Genomic DNA, 9,970 nt, shown 5'->3' with positions numbered 1-9,970 from the left:
GCCCCCCCAGACTCCCCCCATCTATCCCGCAGCTGGGTGCTGAGGTCACCCTGGGACCCGCTGTTCTACAGCCATTAATCGAGAGTCGTTTTTGTGCAACGCCATCCTGTGCACACAGGGCTTCACCAGGCTTCCGTGTAGCGGACATCTACCTCCTTCAAGTTGGGCAGCTTAGCCTGTGGGGGAGACAGAGGGCCTGGTCACACTTCAGCCATCCCCCTCAGGAACCACTCCACAGGCAGTCTGACCTTCATGTGGTTGGGGGGGGTGCCCTGCCACACCCTTCACTGTGAGCCTGGGAATTTCAGGGTGCTGGGAGGGACTGGTGACCTCAGAGCACAGGGCAGTGGTTGGATAAACCGCACCCTCAGGGCAGATGGCCTTCCGGCTGCTGTCTGCAGGAGCCACACGATGCACTTGGTGTCCTGGGGCCTTAGTTTCCCTATGATTGCAGAGTGACCAGCTGAGTCCAGCCCCTGGCTCTGAGATGGCACTTGGAATTAACCACACAATCTTGGAAAGTCCTGAGCACCAGGCACTAGTCTATTCCTAGGTTCTCTCTCATCACCAACTGTGAACAGGTAGTGTGGGTGAAGGGACCAAGACAGCGCCAGGCTGGCCTGGACTCTTCCTTCTGATTTTCGCTATCCTTGGACTCCAGTGATCCCACCTGCGATTTTTTTTTTTTTTTTCTGAGACAGACCTTAAAAAAAATGTTTGAGTATTTTGTCTGCATGTATGTAAGTGCACCATGTGCCTTCAATGTCCACAGAGGCCAGAAGAGGGCACTGGATTCCCTGGAACCAGGGTTAAAGATGGTTGTTAGTGACCATGTGGGTACTGAGACAGACCCAAACCCTGGTCCTCTGCAAGAGCAGCCAGGGTTCTTAACTGCTGAGCCATCTCTCTAGTCCCTTAAGACAGATTCTAATGTAGCCCAGGCTGGCCTCAAACTGACTGAAGTTGAAGATGACCTTGAACTTATGATCCTCCAGCCTCCACCTCCTGAGTGCTGGGATTACAGGCTTGCAACACTTCATCTGGTTTATGTGGTACAGGGAATGGAACCCAGGGCTTTATGCATGCTTGGCAACTGCTCTACCAAACTGAGCCCCAGCCCCAGCTCCACCCACCTGCTACTTCTTGGCCCTACTTCCTGTTCCCACTCTCAGACTCTTTAATCAGTTGGCTTTTTCCTTCAAGGTACAGAGGCATCTGCTTCCTTAAAGCCCTCTCGCCTTCCCACATTCCCCAAACCACCCCCAGCACAATGTGCACACGTGTGTAAATCAACACACAAAGGCAGCCCTCTCTCCTATGATCAACAACCCTTGGTGGCTATCATCCAGGCAGAGGCTGAAAGCAGCCTTCAAACCATGTTTCCCAGATTAGGAGGCAGCACAGAACCATGTGGATTTCTAGTTCTCTTCTACAAACCACCTCCAGTGAGGTGTCCTCCGGGCCCCCAGGAGAGGTAACATGGAGGCTGCGTGAAAGCCAGCATCATAAAATCAGGATTAAGTCTCTGAAGTTTATGAAACTATATCAGGGGGCCGGGTGTGGTGGCGCATGCCTTTAATCCCTGCTCTTGGGAGGCAGAGGCAGGACATTTGGGGCTACAGAGAGACCCTGTCTCAAAAAGACACACACACACCCACCCCCCACAAAACACAGGGGCTGGTGAGATGGCTCAATAGATACAAGGATACAAGTGCTTGAACCCGAGTTCAGTTCCCAGCATCCACATCAGGTGGCTCACTACTCTAAGTCCAGTTCCTGGAGATCCACCTCCCTCTTCTGGCTTCCTCAGGCACCCACACAAATGTGGCATACAACAAAGACACATGCACATAAATGAAACATAGAACCTTTAAAAGTTAAAACCCAAAAAATTAAAAAAAAAAATCAAAAGAGTCATTTTCCTCGTAGGTGGTCGCCCCATCATTCCACCCCCTTGTGGGCTTTGGGGAGACTAAATGCAGGACACTGTGGGGCTGAGCTTCTCAAACTGCTGTGTGCACCTGAGGTCCCCAGTGTGCATGCACATGCGTGTGAATGTGCAGATCCAGCAGGTGCGAGCGCTGGGCTCCACATTTCCTACATGCCTGAGCTGGTGCTCACGGCACTGGTCTGCAGCTGCATCTTAGGTGGGGAGGTCCAGACTCTGGGGAGCTCTGCAGCTACCCCTCCCAGACTGTCCTTTCTGGCCTCCTAAGCCCTGGGCCTGCTGGGACTCAGTGACCTCCCCAGTCACACATCATGGCAGCTGCTGTTTGGTGTATTGCCATCCCCTGCCTGGAGGGATGACTGTGGGGCGAGCCCGGCTGTGGCAGGACTACTTGAGGGCCTGGTGCAGGAAGGCCCAGGCCAAGGGCTGTGGGTGACTCTCCCTCAGTGGCTTCTAGAATGTGGGGGTGGGCTGGGGTGGGGGGAGAGCCTCTGAGACACAAAGGAGGAAGTGTTGAAGGCCCCACCCTCCACCTCCCCAGGAAGCACATGTGTTCTGATGAATGAAATGGCCCAGCTGCCACTCCAGCCCCTCCACCCCAGTGCCAGGCCAGGCCCTGACTGCAGCACCAGCTTTGCGAACATCCTCTTCTACTGCGGCTCCCACAGCCCATCTTCCACACAACAGCTAAAAATACCTTTAAAGCATAGGCTTTGGGGCTGGAGAGATGGCTCAGTGGTTAAGAGCACTGGCTGCTCTTGCAGAGGACCTGGGTTCAATTCCCAGCACCCACATGGAAGCTAACAACTGTCTCTAATTTCAGTTAAAGGGGAATTGGACGCCCTCTTTTGACCTCCGTTGAGCACTGCACGACACTGATGCACTTACATACATGCAGGCAATACATTCATAAAACTGAAAAATGAATATTAAAAAAGCCAGGTGCTGGCATCGTGCTGAGACCCTTGAGGATGCCTTCCACTGGTCCTCTTGCCTCACTCACTTTTCCAGTGCCCTGGTTAGGACCAGGGTCTGTCCATCTTCTCTGCCTCAGGACCTTAGCACATGCTTCCACTCTCACTCTGGGCAACCCTGGCTCCTTATCCCTTGGGACTCAACATATGCAACCTCTTCTTGGAAGGGACCGTCCTTGGTTTTCCCACGCCACACAGACCCTCGTTTCCAGGCTGTGACCCCTTGGCTGGTTTCCTCACTGTCGCTCTTTCCCCTGACCTTGTCTATTCCTGTCCTACCAGCCCCAGCTGGCTCTGAGGTGCGAAGGAGGGAGGGAGAGGGAGAACGAGGGAGCTGGAAGGGGGGGAGGCCGCTGGGAGGGCTTACCTTTAGATCCTCATAGGTGTCAGCTGAGAGCTTGGTGCTGTTCATGTTTAAACTGCAAAGACTCTTCATGGCTGGGTAAGGACAGACAGACAGTGAGCCCACATGAGACAGCTGCAGGCAGGGGGTGCTCAGGCTGCAGGTACCCCCAGTGTGGATAGGTAGCTGTGATAATGTTGGCTCAGCCATCATGATCATCAGGTAGAGCCAAACAGGTGCTTGTTGGCAACATATTCAAATGGTATTCTGAGATGCCGAGAGGTGCCAGGTAGGCCCAGACAGTGCAGTTTGTGAGGTCCTGCCCACCCTTCTGTGACTCCCAGAGGCACCCGGCAGAGAGCTGGCTCTAACCTCTCAGCCGGTCATCCATTCTGCCAGATCAGAGATCCCACCACCCAGTATGGCCATAGCCATGTCTGATGATCTCCTGCCACCTCCCAGGGGCTGCTGGGCCATTTCACAGCTGATCATGGCCCCTCTTATCTAAGCTAACAGGTCAGAAGACAGGGCAGGTGGCACATGCAGGTTCCCTGGCCCAATGCCCCCTTGATCAGAGCTGGGCAAGCTGGAGGCTGGGCCCAGGAATCATCATTCCAGGCACCTCCCAGGCTCCTCTGTTACATGAACGCATCTCAAGCTGGGCAGGACCAGGATTGCCTGAGCACCCCAGCACACAGTAGGTGCATTTCTGAGCAGCTCAGGACTGGGGCTGATGCTGGCGGGGGCAGCAGTAATAACCGGGCCAGAACACTCCTGCACGTGGCCCATGGGGAGCTGGCTGGAAGGCGATGGGCTAGCCTGACCTCTCTTTTGCTCTCCTGAGGGCGAGGACACAATCTGGCTTGTTTCCAGCACCTGGCTCCACCTGGCCCGTCAGCATGCAGCAGAGCTGTCACAAAACTGTCACTAATGAAGGAGTGCCTTCTTTCCACGGTGCAGCTGGGGGCCAGCCCACCTGCCCCAGCCCTGGTACTCACAGCTGAGGGCCAGCAGGCCAGCGTCGGTGACCGGGGTCTCACACAGGTTCAGCACCTGGAGCATGGTGAGGTGTTCCGACAGGAGCCGCAGGCCGGCGTCTCCAAACTGTGGGGGCATACAGGTTCTCAGCCTCTCCAGGCCCAGGGGAGGAGACCATGAGGCTGGGGCAGAGGTGGGGGAGGTGGTGGGACCCAGCTATGAGGTCACGATCCTCCCACTCCAAAGAATCGCATGCCCCTTTGTCCTGAGTTTGGATCCAGGTTCTAATAGGGACGTGGGCCAGGCAAGGGTAAACATAGAGCTTGCATTTCCCAAAGGGCCAGTCAGAAGTACGAAGCTGGGACTCAGAAGGTTCTGACAGAACACCATCCCGGGCAGGCCATGGTGAACTGAAGTGAACTGAGATGAACTCTCAGACCTGTGTCTCCCAACTTAGGACTCTATGTGGGGCTTGCCCTGGGCCTCAGTATTCCCGGCTGGGAAGTGGGCCACTCATTAGGCCCTCAACCTCCTTGTGCTGTGGGGAGTGGGCTGGGGTTACGTGTGCAGGCAGCTCTGGGCAGAAAGATCAGTATTTGGGGTGGGGCAGGGGGCAGGGTGAGGACAGTGTGGGCGGGACGGCACCTGCGTGGACCACAGGTTGAGCTGCTTGAGGGAAGGCAGTTTGATGAGGTGCTCAGCACAGGCACTGGTGACGTTGGTGAAGGCCAAGCTGAGGTTTTCCAGGTTTCCAAAGGAGCCGGAGCTTAGCAGGCGGGCCAGGTCCGCGTCCTGCAGGGAGCAGCACGGGGCTCAGGGCAGGCCTAGGCTCCCATTGGGTGGGCCCTGGGCCGCTCCGGCCTCTGCCTTGCCCACAGCCAGCGATGCTCCCTTCTCTATGGAGGGCAGCCCATCCGCCCATCCCCGGGAGCTGAGGGGCTGTGGCTGGGCCTGCATTCTAGGAGGGGCGGCAGCCTTTGGTATGACTCAGCATGAGTCACTGCTGGCCTGTGTGGAGGCCAACACCCCTCCCAAGCGGAGCATGCATGTGCACATGCGTGTGTTTGTGTGTGTGTGTGTGCATGTGTGTGCGCGCGTCCTTGTGACCAGCAGCTCCTGTGTGTTTCCCATGTGCCCAGCTGGACACCACCCTCAGCTCCAAGCCTGCATGTGCCCTGGACTGTGGGGTTGTGAGGGACGAGCCCAACCCTTCTGACTTTTAACTGCTCCTGCTCTGCCCTGAATTACGGTGAACTTCCCAGCCTCCTTTGCAGCCAAGTATGGCCAGGTGCTAAATATGGACAACGGGATGTAAGTGGAATTCAAGGAAAATTCTGGAAGGGAAGGGCATGCTATTCACTGCCATTTCCTCCTCCTGGAGGATGGGAGGAAGCCACATGGCTGGGTTCATGAGGGGAAGCCACATGTTGGGGATAGTGAGGCAGCAGGACAGCAGATAAGATCCTTGAAGACCTTGGAAAATGGGAATATTTCAATGTGAACATCTCATAGGGTTGTAAAGTCAAATTACCAGTCCAGAGCCTATCAGCTATCATTACCACTGTTACTAGCAATCACGTGGTGAATACATACCATTACCAATATCACCCCAGACCAGGTCTCACTATGCAGCCCTGGTTGGCCTGGATCTCACAGATTCACTTGCCTCTGCCTCCCCAATGCTGGGCTTAAAGGCGCGTGCCATCATGCCCAGTGTCAGCCTCTGTTGTGCTGGAGACCAAACCCAGGGCCACCCGAGTGCCAGTTTTCATGGTATTTTCATTCTATTTGATCTCCTTTCCCTTCAGTCCACTGATTTCCTAGACGAGCTGGCCTGACCTCTTGTTCCCATCCAGACATCTCTGCTCCCCTCCCCGTCTTCCCCATCCTAGCCACTGTGCACCTTTCTGTTCCACCTGCCCTGCCATACCCCGCAGAGACCCAGCAACTCACCGTGGACTTGGAGGGCAGTGTTAGCCTGGTGGGCCCGCCTTTCCTTTGCTGCAACAGAAACAGGGCCAGCTAAGACACACCTTCCTCATCTCCCTGCGCCTCCCCTTGGCCACCAGCCCTCACACAGCCTCCGCTTTCTTGTGGCAGAAGACAGCATGATGGTCACAGCACAGGTGGCTTGTAGATGTGATCCCAAGAAACATGGGCCAGAGGTGGAAGCATGGGTACCCCGAATGGAAGGGACGTCACCCATCCAGCTCCTGGGGCAGCGAGCACCCAGTCCCACCAAGGGCTCTGGGAAGTGATGGAGAAGTCATGCCCCAAATGTCCCATGGTGAGGAGCTGGGCTGTGCCACAGAGGGAGGGCACCTCCAGGAGACAGGGCTGGGCTCTCGCTGCCCTGCTGGACCTGTGATGATTCTTCAGCTAGGATGGGGTGTGACACTGGCTCATTGGCCCCTGTATTGGAATAGAGGCAGGCTGTATGACTGCCTACTTGCTTTACCTCTCTGTGCCCATCTAGACAACAGCAAGCTGTCTGAGTGTGGAGGAGAGTCACACAGGGCTGCCCCTTGCTCTGGGGTCAATGGCAAAGACTCACCAGCTCCTTCAGCTCCCGCTGCCGATCGCACAGCTGTTCGTACATGCGCTTGCCCACGTCTGTGCTCTCCAGTGTGGAGATGATCTGAAGTTGGGTGTCATTGTTGTCGATGATGTTGTATTCCAACATCAAACAAAGGATCTGTTGGAGTCACCAGGGCGTGTTAGGGTGTGGCCTGCCACAGGGCCTTGGCAAATGCTGTCCCCACAATGGGGAGTTCTCTGCTCTAGGCTCCCTACTAATTTCTCAGTCCTAACCCTAACCCTAACCCCAACCCCTAACCCTAACCCCAACCCCTAACCCTAAACCCTAACTCCTAACTCCTAACCCCTAACCCTAACTCCCACCTCCAGTGACGCTCAGGAGTTCTCCAACAGATCTGCTGCTTCATTCCTTATAAGGTAGAGCCTTCCTCCCACCCCCTTCAACTAATGCATGCTTGGTGACTCCTTTGCAGCGGGCAGAATGTGGTAAGGTGGTGGTCCTTGACTATGACAGCCATTATGAGGGTCATGGCTTCTGCCTCACTGCTCATGGGACAGGTGCACCTGGGGGCTTTGGAGAGTAGTGGGGAAGTAGGGAGGAAGGAGTTAGAGGTGACATCAGGGCCCTGGGCTTGTGGTCTTGATGACTAAGCAGAGGTCTTGAGGCCAGATGTGTAGAGGGAGGCCAGGAACCTCGCTGTCTTAGTCCTTCACCCAGAGCAAGAAGCCTTGGGGAGGACCCAGCCCAGCATCCACAAGACTACCACCTCATGAAACCGCAAGGGAGCGCACCCCAGGGAAGCCCAGCCATCCCTCAGTCTGTGAATAAAATACATGAGCATTATGGCTCTGGGCCCCGTGCAGGGACAGTTTCCAGGCAGCAGGAAGTGATCAGAGCAGAAACTTCTAGATGGCTCTGACCAACATGTTGGGTCCTAACCTGAATGGACAGGCAGTCTGACAAGGGCAGCCTCACTTGGGAGGTCTATCTCACCCACGCCACCTGTTCTTAGGCAGATCCCAGGTGAGGGCACCTGGGTCAGCTCCTCACCTCCGCCATGGTCTGGTTGCCCCTCAGCGCCAGGAGCATGCAGGGGCCCAGCTTGTTTTCTGCCAGTGAAAGCAGGAACTTTTTGGTCTTGTAACAGGAGCCCATTAGGATGTGCACCTGGGAGGTAAAAAGGCTCAGGTGAGGGGATGGGGACACCGAGGGGTATGGTCTCAGCAACAGAGTAAGAGGGAAACCAGGAGGTCGTGCCAACAGCCAGGTCTCCAGCGACCACCAGACCATCCCTGGGGACTCAGAGAGCGCCTCCCAATGTGAACAGTGACTGAGGGGGTCACAGTGAGTGACAAATGTGGTCCTCCACTGCAGTGGAGTAGAAACCACCAGACCATCCCTGGGGACTCAGAGAGCGCCTCCCAATGTGAACAGTGGTCCTCCACTGCAGTGGAGTAGAGGGACAGGCAGTCACAGAGACAAGTGAACTGGCTCCTGTTCCTGGCTAGGGGGAATGGAAAGTTAGCTTAAAAGAACACAGAGGTGAGGCTGACAGGGTGCGAATGTTCTGGAGATGGGTGCTGCTGATGACTACACAGCACTATGCCTGAATAACCAAATGCCCCTCACCTGTTCAACTCCAAGTGGTTAGGGTTGTAATGTTCATGTTGAATCTATTTGACCATAATAAAAATAGAGTCCTGTCCCCATTTCCCTCCAAGGGATGCTGGCATGTGGGGTCCTGTGACTTCCTAGTCCGATGGAATCGGGTAGGAATTTCTGTTCAGCTCTTGTTAGGGGTGGGGAGTGCACAGGCCTGGCTGTCCCCTGTGACAGTTGGGTGGTTCTGTGTCCTACTTTCTCTACAAAACCACCAAAGGGTATTTTGAGAGATCACCCACCTAGCAAACTGAGAACTGGCAAACTCTGTTCCTCCCTGGGAAATGTTGTGGGGGGTGTCCTTCTGGTATTTGGAGGTGGGAACACAAGAGTAGTGGCTCCCCAAACTGTCAGCACGGCTGGGGGGACCAAACATCCTACAATCTCACATAACAACAAAGGCCTTCTGGGTTGGAAAAGGTAGCCTAATGCAGGACCACTTCTTGCCATTCGTCTCCATGGAAACAACACATTTCCATCCTCATAGCTGCGGCTTCTTTTCCTGTCTATTTTTCTGCTCCATCATTAACAACTCTGGCATACAAATCAAAGTGCTCGGGCGGGAGCCTGCCAGCTCCCCAAGTTCTCTCTCACATTAGTCCCTGCACCAGGGGTGGGGGATCCACTGAGGGTTGCCATGGAAAAGCTATGACATCAAAGTGCTCGGGCGGGAGCCTGCCAGCTCCCCAAGTTCTCTCTCACATTGAGTCCCTGCACCAGGGGTGGGGGATCCACTGAGGGTTGCCATGGAAAAGCTGTGATGTCAAAGGAGGCCAGAGAGGCGGTGCGAGGTGGTGCAGGCAGGCAGATTGGGCGTGTTTCTAGATACACGGGACACCTAGAAAGCAGACCTGGGGTGTGGAGCAAATTTGGACAGAAAAGGACCTAAAAATAAGCCCCTTGAGATGGTGTCACAGAGGCCACACCTGTTTGTCACCACCCAGGGTCAACAGGCTGGCGGGCAGCTAAGCAGTGACCCAAGGCCTCCCTTTCTTCCATGTCACATGACCCAGGAAGACTGTGTGCTCTGTGAATGGAGCTGAGTGTGTCAGTAAGGGGGTGTCTGAGGTCACTGGTCATTCGGACAGAGCCTCTGTCCTGGGGGAAGAGGAGTCTCTGTTCCTTTGCTATTGATGAGTCTCTACCTCTGAACAGCAGCCTAACCAGTGATGGATTTGCAAAGAAGTCCTGTGTGACCTCAGGCAAGCCACCAGGCCTCTGAGAGCCTCTGTTGTGGCCTAGGTGCGATTCAGTGGCAGGGTCGCTATGTGGACTAAAACATGGGAGGTGTCTGACACAACGCCCCCATGGTAAGAAAATACTGGAACTCACCATGGATGCAGTTACTGTTTTGGTGACCTCAACACCTTCACCCTAGGTGGGAACAACCACCCTGAGCCTGGCCCTAAAACCCCTCACTGGCAAGGGCTCTGCTGTGCCTCTGGTAACCCTAGGGCATGCCACACCTATCCCTTGCATAGAACAAGATGACCTTGACAATCCAGTGTGATACTGGACAGTCAAATCTT

General features: G+C 55.1%; 1 protein-coding gene across 3 annotated transcripts in view; it reads right to left on the bottom strand.

Annotated features, from left to right (window-relative positions):
- Positions 1-103: 103 nt before the first annotated feature.
- Cmip (c-Maf inducing protein) overlaps positions 104-9,970 on the bottom strand; it is a 227,499-nt gene continuing 217,632 nt past the window's right edge. For all 3 annotated transcript variants that reach the window (XM_008830636.2, XM_008830637.3, XM_008830639.3), the window contains 7 exons: positions 7,833-7,949; positions 6,798-6,938; positions 6,197-6,244; positions 4,889-5,035; positions 4,264-4,369; positions 3,290-3,360; positions 104-176 (listed from right to left, as the gene is read on the bottom strand). In XM_008830636.2, the coding sequence (XP_008828858.1) occupies positions 123-176; positions 3,290-3,360; positions 4,264-4,369; positions 4,889-5,035; positions 6,197-6,244; positions 6,798-6,938; positions 7,833-7,949 (684 nt within the window). In that variant the 3' untranslated portion in view covers positions 104-122. The remainder of the gene's footprint in view (positions 177-3,289; positions 3,361-4,263; positions 4,370-4,888; positions 5,036-6,196; positions 6,245-6,797; positions 6,939-7,832; positions 7,950-9,970) is intronic.

This window comes from Nannospalax galili, unplaced genomic scaffold (genome assembly GCF_000622305.1).
Source record: "Nannospalax galili isolate Female #2095 unplaced genomic scaffold, S.galili_v1.0 scaffold2675, whole genome shotgun sequence".
NCBI classification, from domain to species: domain Eukaryota; kingdom Metazoa; phylum Chordata; class Mammalia; order Rodentia; family Spalacidae; genus Nannospalax; species Nannospalax galili.
The sequence above is the reverse complement of the archived record's forward strand: the minus strand, read 5'-3'. Positions and strand labels throughout refer to the sequence as shown.